The sequence below is a fragment of the Meleagris gallopavo genome, chromosome 1 (assembly GCF_000146605.3).
Source record: "Meleagris gallopavo isolate NT-WF06-2002-E0010 breed Aviagen turkey brand Nicholas breeding stock chromosome 1, Turkey_5.1, whole genome shotgun sequence".
NCBI classification, from domain to species: domain Eukaryota; kingdom Metazoa; phylum Chordata; class Aves; order Galliformes; family Phasianidae; genus Meleagris; species Meleagris gallopavo.
Genome location: NC_015011.2, coordinates 69674626 through 69695956, shown reverse-complemented (window position 1 = coordinate 69695956; position 21331 = coordinate 69674626). Strand labels below are relative to the sequence as shown.

At 36.9% G+C, this 21331-nt stretch overlaps 1 protein-coding gene across 1 annotated transcript in view; it reads left to right on the top strand.

Moving 5' to 3' along the window:
* Positions 1–20213, top strand: part of LOC104912506 — a 42808-nt gene extending 22595 nt beyond the window's left edge. Inside the window, exons 2-4 of the mRNA XM_010716318.3 lie at positions 8119–8196; positions 11499–11606; positions 17886–20213. Coding sequence (XP_010714620.1) covers positions 8119–8196; positions 11499–11606; positions 17886–18260 — 561 coding nt within the window. The 3' untranslated portion in view covers positions 18261–20213. The remainder of the gene's footprint in view (positions 1–8118; positions 8197–11498; positions 11607–17885) is intronic.
* The last annotated feature ends 1118 nt before the right edge of the window (positions 20214–21331 follow it).

The window sequence follows — 21331 nt, the reverse complement described above, 5'->3', positions numbered from 1 at the left end:
TTTTTGGCACTGCACATTTATACCCCTCCAATACATATCTGAGATTAGTTTGATGCAGTTGGTACCAGTAGTTTTATTAAATTTATATTTATTATTTATATTTGTCTGCATAATCCGTCAGAAGTAGTTTTAACAAATATAATCTGTCATAAGTGTAGTTGTTGTTATAATACCAGTAACTTTATAATAAAGTACATTAATAGAGTAGTAGTGATAACTTGATGAATTCGTTATATATATTTGCTGTTTTTTATTATAAGTATAACTAATTCTCTTTTTAAATCTATTTGTTGAGACTATTCTTTACTTTTATTCCCTCAATATCTACTCCATACATCAATTTGCTTCTTGGTAATGTCTGTGATAGCTTGTGTTTGATGTAAATATTTGCCTTTTAATCTTAGCATATTTACCAGAGGTTTGTGGTAATCCATAATAAATAAAAGATAAATCTTCATTGTCCTCGTAGCTGTGGAATCTTAGAATCCACTGTAGAGATCTCTGTATACTCATAGCCTAGGTAGCCCTTTAGATCATGATAAAATTTACTGGAAGTAAATATCTCACTTTGTTGGTGAGCACACTTGATCCACTGTGTCTTACTGTTAAATTTAAAGTAGTTCAGACAGATCTTCAATTGAAATCTTACTGTTCTAGTAAGAACACTAAGAATCTTACTATTCTAGTTTGAAGGTCTTTTTCAATAAGGAATGCTTTCTCTTTTTTTTTTTTTTTCCCCTGTTAGAGCAAGTATTGAAAGTGACCTTCCTCATTCTATAGATTTCTTTTTATCTAATATTTGAATCCTTGTTATGCTACTATAGTAGTTACAGCTTACTTGTTCTTTTTGTTCAATTCTCACAGTGAACTAATTTAAATCTGACTTGCAGAATTAAGCATTAAATCATATTTTTTTCTTTATACCAGTTCTGTAGTATTGTGTTGTAAAAATTTGGCTTTCTACACGAAATGTCTGAGCTTGAGCTAGTTTATGATGTGTGTATGTCAGTGCAACTAAATAGATGTCTACAGATTGCTGTGTATTGTTATTGGAAATAGGAGTTATTTACACTTCAAAATGTTTCCATCTTCTACTCTTTTGCTTCATTTCATTTGTTCTCGCAGGGCTTTGCAAAAAGAAATTCTGTTCAAGTTAATCTAATTATGTTTGAGTCAAAAATTCGTATGTATAACCACGATTTCAGACTCTTTTTGCTAAATGGAACCAAATGGCTTAGCAGAATTTTCTAATCAAATTTAATGGAGTTGTAGACTAATTAATTTGTTTTTAATGGTAATGTATGACTTTCATAAGTGAACATGCTTTGTTTTATTTCTTTACTTCTTTGATCACACAGCTACTTACAACATGTGCTCCCTGTGGCACTGTTAGCCATTTCCAGAAGATAGATTATCATTTTTCTGTATGGTGTAACACTGGTCAGGAAACTTATGCAATATTTGTATTTCATATTGCAGCCATATTCCTACTTTGGGACCTGTATATTGAAAATTATTAATAATTTCACTCCACTTTGTTTGCTTGGGGAACCAGGCTATGGGAAGACAAGAGGGAATGTTCAAACCAGCATGTTACTATTGCTACGTCTACTCAGTATGCTTCAGGTTTTGTTCAAGGTTAAACCACTCTTTACAAATATCTCCCAGAGATTAGCCCTGAGACTGGATAGTTGTGGGTGGCAGGGAGTGTTGAATGGTATGAACAGGTACCTAGAAGAGTGGGCTTCCCCAGTGTTTTGGAATTTAACCTCTGAGCAGCTTCAGAATCCTGAAAGACTAGTGAAATATTTGGAAAGTTGTGCTGTTATTAGCTTGGCAATTCTAAAGACACACAAATCACTGCAGTCTGACGGGACCTGGCCCATCTACTGAGCCAAGTTCAACACTATTCAGCACCCTAAAGAGCAAGAGATGTCTAGATTTGATGGCAGTGCAGCAGGCCATGCAGTTTCTCCAGGTCCTGCAACAGGCCATGTGATTGTTTCAACCCCTGCAACAGGCCTTGCAGTTCAATCAGAGAACCAATCTGTGCCAGTATCAACCACTTCTTAACACGAGAGAAAAAAATGTCCACAGAAGTCAGCTTTTTTAGTATTTTTAGTAAGAACAGAATCTACTATTAAAACAAGGATGGAATAAAAATATGAGGATGTGCCACGGCCATCACAAGGACAGGAGGAGGAAGTCAGAGTTCATAGCTGTCCGATCGCTAACAATGAGTGAGCTGCAAGATATGCAAAAAGACTTAAACTGTCAGCCAGGTGAGCATATATTCATCTGGTTAATCCAATAGATCCTCAAGGATCAGTGCTGGGACCAGTGCTGTTTAACATCTTTGTAAGTGACGTGGACAGTGGGACTGAGTGCACCCTCAACAGGTTTGCAGATGACACCAAGCTGAGTGGTGCAATTGACATGCTAGAGGGAAGGGATGCTATCCAGAGAAACTTGGACAAGCTTGAGAAGTAGATCTATGCCAGCCTCGTGAAGTTCAGCAATGCCAAGTACAGGGTCCTGTATCTAGGTTGGGGCAATGCCAAGCACAAAGACAGATTGATTGGAGAATGGCTTGAGAGCAGCCCTGAGGAGAAGGATTTGAGAGTGTCATTTGATGAAAGACTCAACATCAGCTGGCAGTGTGCACTTGCAGCCCAGAAGGCCAACCATATGCTGGGTTGCATCAAGAGAAGCGTGACCAGCAGGTCAAGGGAAATGCTTCTGCCCCTCTACTCTGTCTTGTGAGACCTTGCCTGGAGTACTGCATTCTTTGCTGGAGCCCCCAGCACAAAAAAGACATGAAGTAGTTGGAGCAGGTCCAGAGGAGGGCCACAAAGATGATCAGAGGACTGGAGCACCTCTGCTCTGAGATCACACTGAGAGAGTTGAACCTTTTCAGCTTGGAGAAGTCTCCTGCAGGACCTTATAGCAGCCTTCCAGTATCTGAAGGAGGCCTACAAGAAAACTGTGGTGGGACTTAATATAATGGTATGTAGCAACAGCACGGAGGGGAAAAGATTATAACCTGAAAAAGAGTAGACTTAAACTAGATATTAGGAAGAAATTCTTTACTGTGAGGGTAGTGAGGCACTGGAACAGGTTGCCCAGAGAGGCTCTGGATGTTCAGATCCTGGCCTTCATCCAGGCCAGGCTGGATAGAGCTTTGAGCAACCTGGTCTAGAGGGAGGTTTCCTGCCTATAGCAGGGGGGGTTGGAACTAGATGATCTTAAAGGTCTCTTCCAACCCAAACCATTCTATGAAAGCAATTGGAAAAGGTACACAAGCCTTCACTCTATGGAGATGACTTCTGTCAGCCATGAAAGGAAGATGTCCCTTCAGAGAAGACCTGATATTTTACCTAGGCAAGTGGATCACCAGGGTTAAAGTTATTCAGCATATAATGGAATTGGCTGTGCTAGAGGTATGTATGACCTCAAGGGTGATCAGTTATCCCAAGATACAGACAACACCAAGTTCCCACAATCTGTACGGTAGAAATTTGTACAGAGTGCACCATCTTGTATGCAAGCAGTGGCAGCAATGGTTTGGAAAGATAATGAAAATCCAGCAGTAGATAAAGTGGCTAGTCTACTTTGACGATATGAAAGAAATCTCTCTTACTCCCTATGGGTTTGTTGCTCATCTGTAGAGAAACAGATCTGGGAGTTCCAGCAATTCAGAGACAGTATCTCAGCCATTAGAACTAAGCATTCCTGTTCTCAAGGGAGGGGATATAGTGGGTATATACCACATGCCACCTTCTAGTTTTATCTGCATGACTATGGAAAGGATATGAGAAAGTGAGATATCAAATCTACCTCAACCCTAGAGGCAGGTATACAAGAGTTGTGAGGAAGAGCAATTCAAATAGGGATTCTTCCAGGAAAATGGCTGCTCTAGTTTTCAGTGGACAGTCTCCTACACAAAGAAGGTGATTTGATTCTATTTCTGAGTTGGATAACAAGTCTTTTTGGTTTGCATTCATGAATACAACAACCAGAACCAGAGGGGCCCTATTTTCTAGTCATGTGGAGGAATGAGACAATCGTGTTTATTGGAATGTATGGATTTTATGGCCTGGCATATTAGAAGCACGGGACTATAAAACTTTATTGGATGCTAGTGCAGTTTAATGCCATCAAGTTATAAGGGAGTAGAACCCATCTGTATTTCTGGAGCAACAGGATCTCAAGCGCTAACTGCACTGGAGGCTGAAATAAGCCTAACTGGGAATGAGTGTCTGGCCCAGAGACTCCATGCATCCTTGATACAGATTACCTCAGAGTAGGATACTTCAGGAATCCAAAAGGATACTATTGGCCTTCAGTATGTATTACTTGCAGATGGATGACGTTTATCAGCTGTTCTTGCCTTGCCCAATCTTTCAGAGGACATTTTGCCAATGGATTGTGAGAAGCAGGTGCGAGTTGTTAGAGTGACAGTACACTGATGGCAGTGTTGCACCAACTGGAACTACCTGATTCCCATCCATATGCTGATACATCAGCTGGAGAGCCAAAGAGTAATCAAAGCCAAAGACTGGCTCACCTTTAACAATCCCATATGGCCAGTGCGAAAGTCCAGTGGAGAGTGGAGACTAACAATGGACTATCATGGCCTGAATGAAGTCACACCACCATTAAGTGCTTCTGTGCCAGGCATGCTAGAACTTCAATATGAACTGGAGCCAAAGGCAAATAAGTAGTATTCTGTAATTGATATCGCCTATGAATTTTTCTCAATCCCTTTAAGAGCAGAAAGCAGGGCACAGTTTTCTTTCGATTGGAGGGGCATCTAGTACCTGGAGTTGACTTCCCCAGGGGTGGAAACAGAGTTTTACCTTCTGCTATGGTCTGATCCAGACTGCACTGGAACAGGGTAAGTTCCTGAACACCTGCAGTATGATGATGATATCATAGAGTGGGGCAACACAGCAGAAGTTGTTTTGAGAAAATAAACCAAATCCTTCTAAAAGCTGGTTTTGACACGAAGCAAAGTAAGGTCAAGGGACCTGCACAGCAAACCCTGTTCTTAGGAGTAAAATGGCAAGATAGATGTCATCAGATCCCTATGGATTTGATCAACAAAATAACTTAAATCTCCACCAACTAGAAAAAGGGAAACACAAGCTTTCTTAGGTGTTGTGGGTTTTTGGAAAACGTATATTCTGGATTACAGTTTGACTGTAAATCGTCTCTTTCAAGTGACCCAGACGAAGAATGATTTTACATGGAGTCCTGAGCTACAAAAAGCCTTTGAACAAATTTAACAGGAGGTAGTTCATGCTGCAGCTTTTGGGCCACTCCAGACAGGACAAGATGTAAAACATGTGCGCAACACTGCAGCTGGGGAGAATGGCCCCACTTGAAGCCTCTGGCAGTGTCTCGCTCCAATTTATAAGACGGTTCTTTTAATATCTGTATACCCGGCATGAGATTAAGAAACAAATGTTCAAGTGTTAGTCCAACCAGTTTATTATAAATCCTAATCAGGAAGACGGGGAAGGGAAGGAGGGCGATAGAAAAGATAGGAAAGAAACAAGAATTGTGTAAAGCGGGGATAGAGTCACCACCAGGATCCAGCACCGATCCCGCTGCACGATGTTTCGAAGGTCTGAGGCAAAAACAGCAGGTGGAGAGCAGCAGCAGCAGCGTGGCCGGCCTTGGGCAGCAAGCAGGTAGCAGGAAGAAGTCGCAGAGCCAATCTGGGAGGAAGCAGCAGGACTCAGATAGCAGGCCCAGGGGAGTCCATCAGCATGCAGGAATTCTGTAGTGGGGAATCTGATGGCAGACACCTTTGTTCTTCTTCAGCATCATGGTAGAGTGCAGAGCAAGTCCAGGAGGGAGAGAAGCAGGTAGTGAGGCAGAAATTTCTTCTTCGTGAGGAATCTGTTGCCAGAAAACCTAAACCTCATTGTTTTTGATTCCTCTTTTATCCTTCTTCTGCCAACGTGGCATTCCTGGGCGCGTGGGTAAGAGTCATGTGCAGCGCCTCCTGAGATGGCCATCTTCCTCGAGATAAGCCCACACAAAAGACCGCTTCATGGCCATTAAGCTGTGTCTCTCTCTGTGTCTCTCTCTGTGTCTCTCTCTGTGTCTCTCTGTCTCTCTCTCTCTCTCGTTGCGTCTGGCCTTGTCCATCTTTGTCCCTCAGACAAAGGATTTCTCAACCCTTGCCCAGGACTTGCCTGGACTTGTTCATCTGTGTCCCCAGAAAGCTTTGAGACAATGATGTAAAAGAATAATCTCTTACAGGCAGAAAGCACCAGGGGAGACTCAAGTTTGATCCCTAAGGTTTCGAAGTCGGAGATAGAGGATCCAAAGCCTTTTACAGTGAACACAAAAAACACACTGAGCAATACAGTCTGGGTTATTTCTACGTTGGGAAAAGGCATGGTTGTCCAACCTTTTGGCTTGCATGGACCGCAGTGAGTGAAGAGGAATCATCTCGAGCCTCATATATGATATTGTTGAAGTATATAACTAACAAACTTTTTTAAATTATTTGTATTTTTATGGAAGTATTTAAAACTAGAGCAACTAAAACATAAAACTAGTGAGATATTTAACCGTGTTTTCGTGAAACTAATGCATCTGGTTCAGTGGAAGTATTTCGGTTCTTGGTGAGTTCTCCAGGTATTTTTTGATCAGAGATTTTTGATGAAATTCTGCTCTCCCTGTCCTTCACCCTTGAAAACAGTTTAGTAAGAGACATTTTTCTCTGATCACATAGGTCTTATAAAAGTCTAGTAGAGAGATGTGATCAGATTTTTCTTTGAGTTAAATCTCTGATTGCTGTTCTATATGTTCAGTTTGAAAATTCACAAGTAATATATTTATATCTACTGAAAGTGGGATGCTTGGCAGGGAAGAGCTGCTGCCACAAGGCATGGATTAGGGGCTGGGCCTCAGTATGAGCAGGGCCAAACCACATGTGGCCCATAGGTTAGGAGTGTCTTGGACGTGTCTGGGCAAAGGCAAGCCTATACATGATCTTGGATTCACTTGGTGAATCCACCACTTGGGTGGTGAGACATTGCTTTACAAGTGGGTTGTTGGGTGGCAGGCATTTGTTTTGTTAGCTGGGCATCAGTTGGCAGGTGAGTAATTACATTGTGGATATGTGTCTGTATATAACTGTGGTTTTTATTTTTATTTTCTGTCTTAGTTTTTATTTCAACTCATGATTTCTATTTTGTTTTCAGTTTTCTTCTCCGTCTCACCTGGGGAAGAGTGAACAAATGGTTGTGTGGTGTTTAGTTGCCTGTCAGGTTAAATCACAACAGAATTGGACATTCGGTGCAAGTTCTGTATGGGCTTGACCTGTAATTGTTGCAAGATAAGATTTGTGAGATCCTTCTGCTTTCTGCACCAATTTTCCAAGCTGACTTAATACATTTGTGATTTGCTGTACTGGCTGATTTAAAAACAGATCACTGAAACTGATAATGAGGGAGGAGGGGAAAGTTTTTCATATTTTTTACCAACTTATTATTTGAAAGGATGATGCTGCTCATTGGTAAGTGTGAAATGCTGATAAGAGTCTAATGAGGTATTCACATTGCAGACACATTGTAAACCACATGCAAGCGTTTTTGTGTGAAGGCAAAAGAAAAATCAATGTTTCTTTACATTAGAAAAAGAATGATATCAGGAAAAGGTATTGCTGTTCTGAGAAAACTAGATCTAATAATAAAAGAGTTAAAATGGGTTATTAATATAGTCAGTAAATAAAATTTCCACAACGTTTTAAAGTTATAGTTGTGTTTTTATTCACTAACAGTCCTTCAGAAGTCTAGCCATCCACAAGTGCATCAAGAAACCAGAAAAATCAGAGAAACAAAACAACAACAACAACAACAAAAACCCACACAGAACTATTCAGAATGATCTGGAGGATACTAGAATAACATTAATAAATAAACTAAGTTTAACTTTTGGAAAAGCTTGCATTTTGAGTACATATATAATAATAAAAAATCCAAGAGGTATATGCTTTTTCATGAAAGATAGCAAAAATGAGGAAAATAGTTGTCATTTACTCTCTTAATTAATACTATGTACTTATACTGTATATAATCTTTCCATGTTTTTGTATAGGAAAAGCATAAGCAGGAGTTAGAAGAAATGAGAAAAGCTGGACATGAAGCCTTGAGTATTATTGTTGAAGAGTTCAAGGTAAGTGAGTTAAGATGGCACATTTTCCAGTGTCATATTATATAATGAATGTGCACTACAGATGGTCTTCTTTAATACTTTTGGTTTTGGTTGCTCAGCCTCTTTCATTATAAAACCATTTTGTTGGTTGCTTCCAATTTAGACTGCTTGACCTTAAATTTTACATAGCATGTTTTCTCTCTCTGCACTTCTCTTAAAGGGGAAACTTCAGATAAAATATGTTAGCCATTTTCATTAATGAAAAATAAATCTGGAATGAAAGAAAAATGCTTAGTCAATTGTGTTAAACTTTGATTTTGATTATTTAGTGTGCGTCTACATTTTGGACCTCCTTGGCTTCGACAAACTTCAAACTGTAACCTCACAGAGCAATTGAGCAAGTTTTTTAAGTATGTAGAAGTAGAAATGAATCACCAAGAGCATCCACATTGAAAGCCTACCCTTTGACTTCATGCTACAGATATAATAGGCTACATTCTGCTGTGATCATTCCATGAGCTATTGAAAGACTACTTCAAGAATACCAGCTTGATGCTAGGTCAGGGGCTGCAGATTTATGGAACATCAGCCCTCCAGAATAACTATGTAATTAATTCAGGAAGAAAGTAGTGTTTCAGCAGTAATAAAGAGTTGCCCAGTTGTTAGCAGTAAGCAGTTGTTCAAGTGTTTAGTGGTATTGTACTGACAGTAGTGTGTAGCTAGTAGAGTTAGACACCTATCATCGTCTGATAGCCAAGTGCATTATTTAACATAAACTAATCAATTAATTAGTTTTATTCATTAGTGAATTAAATATTTGATTATCAGAAAAGTTGCATATAATATATTTAGATGTAAATAATCTCAGCTATATTTACCCCCATCGAGACACACACTAAATGTTTTTTTGTTTTGTTTTGTTTTAACTGCTGGTTTGTTTGTTTGTTTGTTTATATGGTTGTTTTTTTAGCATTGGGTCTTGACATCTTTATGCTCTTCTCTATGTTTTATGGTCAGAGGGTGCCAGGCAAATGTAGGGTGTCAGCAAAGAATATAGTACTTTTCTAGACAATGCGTGCCTGTTAAATTTCAAATAAAGGAAATTATGTTAAATTTGTCTTCTATTTTGTTTTTAAAATTGACTTCTTTTTGATAATTTATTAAATACAGAACATGCATTTTATGTGACTTGCCTCATTTTTCTTTTTAAATGACTTCAAAAGATTTGGGGCTAAATGAAAATTTTATTCTGTATTTTAAAGACCTATTTGGCTGGAGTGCTCTATCTCTCCATAGAAAAAAGATTTTCTCTGAACAGTTATTATGGTACAACATGAAAGCTATCTCTGAAATGCCATGTCATGCAGTATCACGGCATTTCAGTCTGTGCTTTCTCACTCGGCCAACTCGTCAAAGACATGCAATTTTTAGTTGCTCTTTAAACTCTATTAGTAATGTAGATGAGAGAAAAGGGAAGCTTTAATTCCTAAATGTGAAATTTTATATACAGAAAATAATAGTAAAAAAATTTAGAAGATCTTAATGATCTCTTTATGCCATTTAAGGGATAACTATTTTCCTCTGCAAAAACTGTACATTCTGGGTATGGCTTAATTATTATCAGTCAAGTTTGCACAGTAAAGTCCATAAAGTGACTCAACCCTTAGAATGAATAAGAAAAAACTGATAAATGGCATTGCATCTTAATGGCCATTCTGTTACTGTTTTCCATGTCATCAGAATTTTATTCCTTTTTCTTCTGTCAAGTCATTTATATAAAACAATTATCATCACAGCAGTTTAGGGGAAAAAAAACACTCAAAAATCTACAAGCAAAGTGCAAACTTCGTTTTCCCACTGATATGTGACAATTCCAGTTTATACACAGTAGGATTTAGCATATAAAATTTCCTATACTGAGCTATGTTTTTGTGATGCCTGAATTTATACCAATACAAGAACTGAATGTAGTTGGAAAGAAATTTGCTTTCATGAAAGTAAACTTACGACTAACTAAGTCCTCTGCAAATATCCACTAATGTTGCTTTACACTTTAATCAAAATGTGTGTCAAGCATAATCAACCATTTGTTGCCTTTTAGATCTTTTTGAACTTTTAATGAAAGGTACTATGTTATTACTGATATCCTGAAGAACATGATTTTGGCATCAGAGGTGAATCAGTAGAAATATAGATTTAAAAAATTGTCAGGGTTTTTGAGGATAACATGTTTTTATTGGCTTGGAGTTTCTTGCAAAAACTTTCCAAAATATCTTTGAAGTGTGTTTTGTATTCCATGAGGTAAATATGTCTCTAAAGTAAAAATCGTTTGAAAGATATACATTTTTTTCCTTTTTGTTTGTCTGCACTTGGGCCAAAGATCTGTTTTCTGTAGCACCTATGTTTTCTTTAACTTATGCAATAATTTCAGCTATAAGTCTCTATATTGATTATCAGTTAGAAATAGCTTCCTTTAGTGTGTATAAGTACCCCAATGAATATTCAAAAAGTGATACTAATATTTTATAATATTAGGGAAAAAAAGCTTGGGTAGCATATGAGTATATCCTGAGTAAAAATAAGGAAGTTAGAGTGTGGTTCTTTCAAATGATGATTTATTTTTCCATATATGCGAAATGTTTTTAATTTTGCATTCTGTTGCTGGATATTCTGTACAGTTCAGTAAAGTGCACGTGAATGCACATGCACACAGGTGCACACACAGATTTCCTGATGTTTTTTGTTAATGTCCTTGTACTTTGACTGACTTCCACTGATACACATTTGAGTGTGTGTTTCCTGGGAGGTGTAATTTTATGTTTAAAATTACACAAAATTTCCATCTGCTTTTATTTGATTTGTGGTTGCAAAGATCATGCTTGGCCCATGGAATCTTACACTGTGCCGAGAGGATGTGGAGTTCTGTCAGCCAGTGAAATATGTCTGGCTTTTTTTTTTTTCTTCAACAGGTTTCATGTGCTTCTCTTCTTGTGTGGCCTCACTATTCTGAATATATTTAACAGAAATACTTGCCCTCTCTATCTTCTGTGTGCTGCTTGCTTTTAAGCAGCCTATGTATAAGAAATCTGAGATCCAAAAAAATGTCAGTCCTGACTGAAAACAAGGTAGCGTTACATAGAAAGGTACTTTAATAGTTGCACATTCCAAAATTCATAACAGCACTCTGCGTTCTGGTTATACAGAAGTACTAGTTGATGTGCAGTTAATAATATACATCCCTGTTCATATATATGTATGTGTATATATATACATATGCAATGTATATATATATATAAAATTTTTTGTTTATTTCTTTTTTGCAGTCATTGCTACAGTGTACAGTTCAACAGCAAGAAGCAGCTACTGAAAAACAGTATATACTAGCAATTGAAAAACATTCTTACAAATGTCAAGAGCTTCTTAATGCTCAGGTATGTATGTGCATTTACAGAAACTTTTATGATTGTCTTTTAGTTTCAGCTCTTTTTTGTTTGAAAAAAAGTGTGCCTTTTGGAGCAAAGAGGATGACCAGTCTTTCATTTTGTATCCTCAATGTAAGAGTAAACACAGTTGCTTAAAAATGCTAAGTGCATGATAACTCTGCATCTGTTGGATTTGAAAGTATTTTATAGCATTTTAACCTCCTTACAACAGATTCAAGAATAGCAAAAGTATTGTTCCTATAATCTGTTACATTTGCATCTCAAACCAGTGTTCAAGAAGTTCAAATTTATCTGGGTATCTACGTGAGATAGGTGTTAATTGGTGTTGCGTTTTTTTGTTTGTTTTCAGTAGAAACCAACAACATAAGAGTTACAGTGTACATAAGACATAATGCCATGTTCACAGTTCAAATAATGTCTGCATTTAATGCAGCTTACTCTTGGATCTCTGAAGAGGTTTTGTTTACAAACTTAAAAGAAACTTCATTCACCAGAGTCGAAGTTTGCCATCTTTATTTGTTATATGTGACTGGAATTTTGAAGCCTAATCAAGCAGACAAAAGGGCAGAGAGAGCTCTCTGGTAGAACTACCAGACTTTATAAACTAGAATTTATTCTGACTATACATTTTTTGAAAGAGTTCTGAAAAATGTTTACTATATTTTTATTTGTTAATAGATCAGTTCTTAAATGTATATTTCTCTGTTTTACTATTTCCTTCTGTTCAAATGATTTTGTTCTAACACTTACTGAAGATTACTGAAATGATTACTTATGATTATACGCCAAGTTGTTTACCATTCTATGTTATGGCATTGTGCATACATATACATATGTATATGTAAAATAATGAGTATTTATATCCATACCACTTCAAAGAATTTCTTTGCTGTAGCAATAATCACAAGGTTCAAGTATGTTCTGTACACAAACTCAACTTCTTTTTCTAGCTTCTTTTAATATTCTTGTCTTGAAAGCAATATTTGGCTTTCAAATTTTAAGCACTCTTAATTCCCTCTTAAATTTTCTGCTGTTTTATTTCCATTTCCATAAAATCAAGATTGTCTCACTTAATGTATTGATTCCTATATTTCCTCCTAATTCTTTGCCTTAATATTCCAACCTCTCCTCCTTTGGTAAGGAGGAATGACTCTAGCTTGTTTTAAACCTGTCATTATTTCAGTTTATTTCAGTTTCAGATTTTAAAGCTGTCTTTTATCAGAATGCCTGTAATGGAGATGTGTGTTGTTTGTCTGGAGAAGTACTGATAACTGCTGCTGATACTTGTATAGTATTGTATGTTTCAGGCTAGAGGAAGATATGAAAGGTCTAGTTATATCTCAGTTTCCTCCTAGACAAATTCATCTTTGATTTTGACATGCAAGATTTTTCAGCATACTGACTAGCTAGAGCTACTGTTATAACCTTCTCCAGGAGGGAGCCATCAGCTCCTCAACAAAAAATATCCTTGGTTCTGAATCTTCTTTCAGAAGAAGTCTTTTTCACTGCACTCCTCTTTTGGTTCTGTTTTCATAGGACCTCTATTTAAGACCTTGCTAAAATTGCAAGAAATTCTTCAGGGTAAAATATTCTAGCTATTTTCTGTTGTGGTCCTTCTTACAGGTGCCTTCTCCACAGGTTCTAAAGTCAGAAAGTTCTGGTCTGTTTTCTAGTTTAGTTTCATTTGCTTGAAGTTCCTACGTGTGTGTTATATAGTATTCTTTCTTCTCTCAGTCCGGAAAAGCCTCAGATTTTGGATGTTAACGTTTTCAAAACCTCCTGGGATAGTTTGCACTGTTGTTAAAAAAAAATCTGCTCAAGTTAATTTGATCAGTGCATTCCCTGACTATACTAAACTGTCTTTCACTGAAGAGTCCGTTTATATAGATGTTATGACTACCCATTGCTCTTGAAACAACTACTTGAGATATGAGTTGTCAGCATCACTTATTATCCAGTTACTGTTAACAGATGCTGGGTAGTTATGCATCTACCCTTTTTCTTAGTTCATTAATGTCAGTCACTTGTCTATAATATCCTTTATCACGTGTTCCTTAGGTGTGGAGCTTATGGGTCCTCACTTTAAATCCCATGCCGGAATGTGCTGAAAGAATCAGTTCCCTCAAATTCACTGATGGCCACTGTGATGGGTGCTTCCTGAGGCACAGTCTCTAGTGTTGCTGTTTATTTTCCAAGGGAATGTGCTCTCAGATCTACATATCAAGCAGCAAAGCAAGTGTTTCCATGGCATTTTAAGATTCGTGATGGTGCTGGTCAGCAAACAGGGCAATAAGAACTTCTTTTTGCCAGAAAGCAGTCTGGTTAGATAATAAATATTTAGGAAAGCAGTGCATGTCAGTTGTATACATATAGTGTTTGAAGATTACAGAGGAAATATCACTGGCAAGCAAGTGTCAACTCAAGTGGGAAAATCACAAATTTCATGTTTTTCTGAGGCACGCATTTGATGTTGCCTCCTGAAAATGAACGCCAGCTTTAATCTTTTGTTTGCACTTGTGTGTTTTACAAAAATGAAAATCTTTATTAGTCTTTCAACTTTGTTTGAATCTGCCCACTATCTCAAGCTAGTTAAAAGGTGATTTTTTCAGTCCCTTTGCGCTTTTAATTTAGCCGAGATACTGTCAGTCTCAACAAAAAAATCTTATTTGGATATTGCATTTGCTAATCCAAGTTTTCAGATCTTCCTTGGATTCATGAAGTTTGAGATGAAAGCAGCTCTTTAGTGTGATTTTTACTCTCTGACTTTTGCTTATGTAACAGAATTTCCACTTCTTATTATGAAATAGTCATCTATTCTTGCCAATACTGAAAAAATAAGTAATGTTGTATGATTTTTCTTCTTTATTATTTTTCTGTCAGCTATTGTTTAAAAAAAATATTTTCCACATTTTTGCTATCCTTCATTAGTTAACATTTTGCTGTTTATAAAGCCTATATTTTAGGAATCCATTTTGTCTTATTTTATCTGGTGCAGTGGAGCAATTGTGAATAACTCATACAGTCTGCAAAATGAATTGAATCACAAAATCAGAAGAGCTAGTGAACACTTCTCATTCATGTTTTCACTACCATCTCTTATCTCTGTATTTTTAGGGCAGTTTGGGGACCATTTTAATAGTCTTTATTACTATGCACTCTTTATGAGAAAACTGTTTTTAGTGTAAGACAACTGAATAGCTTCTTATTCTATTTATAAACAGTAACACACAGTTACAGCAAAAGATTTGAAGCTTGATACTGTTGTCTTGCATTAATATCAGCCTCCAATGTGCATCAAGTTATTCAGATTATTCTGCATGCTGCTGAATTGAGTATTAAGCTTAGTTGTTTTATTACCACTGTTGTAATTTTCCTTTGTATTGTATTAACTTCTCTTTTTAGTAATGTTTTGCTGGTTTCTGAGCTTCCTCTTAGAAACATTTTGCTGCTTTGTTAGCCACTTGGCCCACATACTGGCAAAAAAGATACAGTTCAACCATACAATAATAGGTTATAATTTGAGGAAGTGGGAATATGTAACAGATGTTGGAATTTTTAGACAGATTTTCCACCTTGCACTGCCAAACGCTCAGATGCCACTGATAGTAAGGACAATGTAAGAAGCTAGTTATGATTACCAGATCTTGACGCTTAATTTGCACTTAGTTTAGCAGAAGTGAAGTATAAAAGAATATGCAGGTAAATGTAGCTAGCCTTTTTACAGAATCAGGAAACTATTATTTTTTTATGACTGCCTTTTTCCTCAGGATAATGTTTTGAATTGGTAGCAATAGACATGTTTTGCTAACTTTACAAAGTCCTTCTGTTATAGCTCTGTATTTTGCTCATCTCTCTCTTAAATGGAGATAAAGGGATTTTTCCCACAGCATGAGTTATTTCTTCTTACTGATAGATTCCTTCATGAGATTGAAATAAAAGTAGAATTTAGTGGGCTAAGGTTTCTTGTTAAAATAGATGAACAAATTTGAGTCACTGAATTCTTAAAAAGCCCAGTTCATTAGGTTATGGTTTCTTCAGTGCTTGCTAACTGTTTCTGTAGATGATTTTTCTCAGGTTTTGAGAACCAGTGGTTGTCCTACGTAATGCAGACAAAAAAGTTTTTGTTACATTGGAGATGAGAGATTAAGTCTTATTATCACTGTGGGTTTTTTTTTATAAACTACTCACTAGAATGCAGTTTCATGAGATGAAAAATTCTGTTAGAATTTTTTTATGAGAAAAACTGGTCATTCACCTGTGGCATAGCTTAGAAATACAGAAGATTATGCCTTAATATACTTAATATATTTCTCAGAATTATGTTATGAAAGGAAGATTCCAAGCATCATTTCATTACTGTGTGAATTTATTTTCCTGAAATTAGAAAATATGTAAAGGTGCAGGTTTTGATGACACATTAGAAGGAAGGGACACCATCCTGAGAGAGACCACAATGAACTCAAAAGGTGGGCCTGTATGAACCTAATGAGGTTCAGCATAGCAAAGTGCAAGATGTTGCACTTGGGTCAGAGTAATCCAAATACGTACAGACTGGGAGAAGAAATCCTTGAGAGTAGCTCTGCAGAGAAGGACTTGGGAGTCTTGGGGGATGAAAAAACTAAACATGAGCCAGCACTGTGTGCTTGCAGCTCAGAAGGCCAATGGTATCCTGGGCTCCATCAGAAGAGGGGTGGCCAATAGGGGCAGGGAGGGGATTGTACCTCTCTATTCTCTGTCTTCAGGAGGCCCCATCTGGAGTACTGCATCCAGGTTTTGGGCCCCCAACACAGGAAGGATGTGGAGCTGTTGGAGAGAGTCCAGAGGAGGGCCACAAAGATGATCAGAGGGTGGAGAACCTTCCCTACGAAGACAGGCTGAAAAGAGCTGGGCTTGTTCAGACTGGAGAAGAGAAAGCTGTGAGGACTACTCACCGCAGCCTTCCAATATTGAAAAGGGGATTATAAAAAGGAGAGGTATCAACTTTTTACTCACATAGATAGTGATAGGACAGGGGGGAATGGTTTTAAGCTCAAGGAGGGAAGGTTCAGATTGGGTGTCAGGGGGAAGTTCTTCCCTGAGAGAGTAGTGAGGTGCTGGAACAGGCTGGCCAGAGAGGCTATGAATGCCCCATCCCTGTAGGTGCTCAAGACTACGTTGGATGAAGCCCTGGGCAACTTGTTCTTTTACCAGATCTGGAGGTTGGTGGCTCTGCCTGTGGCAGGGGAGTTGGAACTTGATGATCCTTGGGATTCCTTCCAATCCAAGCCATTCTATGATTCTATGAATATAATTATATTCTGCAGGGTACTGCAAATAGCACAACCTTTTTTTCTCAGAGTGTTTGGATAGTCACATTAACTTTGTTTGTGCTGTGATGTTGTTTTTTCAGTGGCTACTTTCCATAATTGAATATGTCAGGTTGGATACTCAGGAAGAGTGTTAAGGTGTTAGAACAGGCTGCCCAGGAAAGTGTTGGGGATGCCATCCCTGGCGGTTTTCAAAAGAAGTAAACCTGGCACTTAGGTTTAGTGAGCATGGTGGTCAGCTGTTGGACTAGATGATCTCAGAAGTCTTTTCCAACCTTAGTGATTCTGTGATTCTATTTGTGCAAATCATGATGCACAGATCACCAAGTTCAGTGTAGATAAATTTGTTAGCTGCTATTCATAGTTTATGTAATAGTAGTCAGTAAAATAACAGATCTGCGGAAACATAAATTGGATACCTACCAGTTATAGTAAAATAATTATAACATTGTTGGATAAAATCCTTTTCTCACATCTTTTTCCACGAAACTGTACAGGACTAAGAAAGGAACTTTTGACATTTTTAAAAAGCATTCCAGTAAAAGCGAGACACCCTATTTTCCATTTTTCTTTAAAGTTGCAATTTAGGATTAATGGGACTATGTAATGGTTATAGCTGTACTAAATTGGATTTAGTTATTAATTATTTTAATAGTAAAAGAAGTCATGCCTACTTCGGCAGGGGAGTTGGACTCAATGATCTCTAGAGGTCCCTTCCAACCCCTACAATTCTGTGATTCTATGATTTCATTCATACCACATATTTATCATACTATATACTGTATCACCCTTCAATAGATATATATTAAAGATACATGTCATGACTCTTCAGAAATTAATTTAACATATAAAAATAACAAAAATCCTTGACTCTTGCTGCCATGATTAAATCTGTTTACAATGTGTTCTGTGACTCACATTTCAGAAAAAAAAAAGATTTTTTTAAATTTCTTTTTTACAGGAATCAAGAAAAACCACAGGACCTCTGTATTTATATTTGAATCTACATCAAACAATTTTCATTTGGAACCATTGCCTAGAAAACTTCTTTCAGGGCGGAAAATGTAACCTATTTTTGAATGCCTTTTGTTTTAAGTTGCTACTTTGCTTTAAGTTGCTGTCCTTACTGCTTTCTGGAGAATGGGGTAGAAGTGATAGTACATGTATCTCTCCAGTTTGGAATATCACTTTTCAGAAAGATATGTCTTTTCTTTTGTTGGAAAACACTGTTATATGTTTTATGGGCCTTCTTGTCCCACTACAGTTTTACTCTTCAGAATTTTCACACATCAGTATTTTGCACTCTGCATTCAGTAACTCTCCAACCAAGGAATAAGAAGGTGCAAACAATAGCTTTGTAAGAAAGTAGGACAGATAGGTGACTAAGCGGTATGTGAATTTAAAGATTTTAGAGCTGGCTCAGTATCTCTCCATAATATGCCAAATAGCTTACATGCATTATATGTATGTGTAGCCTACCAAACTTAGACTGTTAGAAATAGCATGTTTCAATATACAACAATCTTGTATATTCTACTAATAGGGACTAATTCACCCACTACATTCCCAGTTTTTTTTCCTACCTTCAGATAATATGTAGCTATATCTTCATCAATTTCTATTTCTGCAGTTTAGTCAGAGAATTAATATGGTATTTTTCTTGAATAATGGATAATTAGATTGAAAATTCAGGCATATTTAGACTTCTTTTTTCCTATTTTCTGATCCTTGAATTGTTGATAAAGAAAAACCTTACCTCAGGTTCCATTTAAAAGCTTTATAGGCAGTCTTACAGTCTAGACAGGTTAGGTACTTTTTCCAAACATAAGACTCCATAAATAGGTATCCATCATAATTTTCTTAGAAAAATTGGAATAGAAATGGTTGCTTTTGTATGGACACTATTTCCAATGAACTCATTAGCCCACTGACAGGAGACTGATCACTGTTACTTAAACAGTTTTATTAGTTTTTTTTTGTTGGAGAATGGACAGTTAACAAGTACAATTACCAGGAGGTCTCAAACTGGACATGCAGATAAGACTTAAAGTGACCTTTTCAATGCCTGGAAATCCAATGATTGTATAGATAGTTCATATCAGTGGAAAAAAGGAAATGTTGAATGAGAGAAGTGGGTTATGAGACAGGTTTGCTTACCTATAGGCATTTATGTCTGTGATCTTTTAAGCACTGGTGATCTTTATAGATAACAAGCCTTTGCTGTATTTGAACAAAACTACAAGCCAAATAAACAAATGCAAAACATTCCATTACTTATAGTTAGCCAAAAAATACAAGTGTGTGTAAAGGCTCTCAACAGAAGAAGATTTAGGTTGGATATCAGGGGAAGTTCTTTATCAAGACAGTGGTGAGGTGCTGGAACAGGCTGCCCTGGGAGGTTGTGGATGAAGATACATTTCAGTTAAAAAATAAATAAATCTAGTTGTCCAAATAAAAATTTTGAGGCCAAGTAAGGAATTATTCAAAATGTTTCGCAGGTCTAGTACAAGAGAATTTGCTTTTCTGGGTTGCATGGATAGCTGTTGCAACATCTGTGATAGTATACTGCTGGAAATTGAGATGTGAGGGTAACTGCTTATGGAAGGGTTAATCCACATGAATAAAAATGTATATTGTAATAGGAAAGGACTGCCAAACTATTCACAAAAAGTTTATAATCTCAATCAAATTATAATCTTGTACTCCCTCGAGATACAGGGAAGCTTTGTAATGAAAAGAAGTTGTAACGAAATATGCCAGAAATCATTAGCTTATAGCATTCTAAATGTACTTAGAAATAGTTAATTTTAACATCTTGAAAAATCATGAGTGTGTATCTATACACAGCTACAGTTCTTAAAAAATTTATGTGGATTCCATAAAATACAAAATGCTATATATGTAGATTTTCTAATGTACCTTGGAAATACGAGAACCTAAACTAAATTAAAGTGATCACACTTGAAATGACAGTTACAGCAGCCTTCATGTTTTTTTGTAACCTTACTCAATAGACTTGTTTTGTGCTTATTGGTGAGCAAAAGCAGTATTTTGTATTTCCCTTTCTGCTTCCAGAAGCAGATGATTTATATTATACTGTTGTCTGTATCCCCTTTAGTTTGGTACTGTGTCTGACTGGGTCTAGCTGTTACTAAACTCATTACTGTCACAATGGCTGGCTGTTGTAACTTTTTCCTGTTTTGTTCAAGTAAGCAGTTGTTTATTCTTTGCAGCAAAGGAGATTTTTTGTTTGTTTCTGCAGAAATTTATTAAATATTAGAACATTTGAAATTTTCATGTAATAAAAATTAGTCGATCTCAATTTCTGTATTTTCAGGATTGCAATCTACTATAGTCTTCTAAAAAAGTAAAATGCTATGTAAGTGAGGTTATGGTTGTACATAAGGCTGTAATCATAGAGGTCTCTACTCCACTGTTAGGAGAAAAGATACAAGTTGTCTCCACGGTCCATATAGATGTGTTCTGTTTTGTATCAGTGCAAATCTCTGTATTATTTCAGGACTCGGGATGAGCCTGTATGTTTTCTTGTCAAAATTTTCTTGATATGTGTATAAGTGCCCAGAAATATAAATGTTGAAAATCACAATTCCTTGGAGAGTGTTGTAAAATACAAGGGCAGCTCTGAATGGCGGTTTTGCCTTCTATTTTATTATGTTGGCCCATGATGTCAGAGGCAGATGTTGGTGGTATGACAGTATAGGTTGAACTTTCCCACCATATTGTTACTGTGCAAGAAACGGAAGCAGAGGGCCAGTCTGACAAAATGAAATCTGATCTTGAAGTGCATATGAAGCAAAGTGTGTCACTGAATTCTTCCATGCAGGAAAAAATGGCACCCATTGACATTTGTCAACACTGAACATTTATGGAGACCAAAATGTGGATATTAGCAAAGTAAGGCAGTGGGTAGTGTATTTTGGCAGTGGCAACAGCAACACTGGGTCACTTCCACTGGTGCAGTTTTTTGTGGGCATAGCACGCATAATTTTGTTCATCACTGGTGAAAATGCATGGCTAATGGTGCCAACTATGTTGAAAAAATAGTGTTCTGTAGCTGTGCGTTTGCTCTGTCAAACGGTGTTATCATGCTGTTTATATCTATTGTAATTCCCATGGAAATAAATTGGAGGCATTACTTTCAGAGTAACATGCATACACATGGAAGCTGGTCCATTATGGCAAATTGAAATACACCATCTCTTCATATCTAACCTAGAAGTCAGATTGAACTGAAATACTGGCACCTGTTAGGCTAGTAACTCTAATCTTGCTTACAGAGTTTACTGTGATTTAGTTGTGTTTTAATTAGAAGTGATCTTCTTTAATAAGCACTCCTTAGAGAATTTCTCTATGATTCTTAACTGATAGCAATGAATTTTGAAGCTT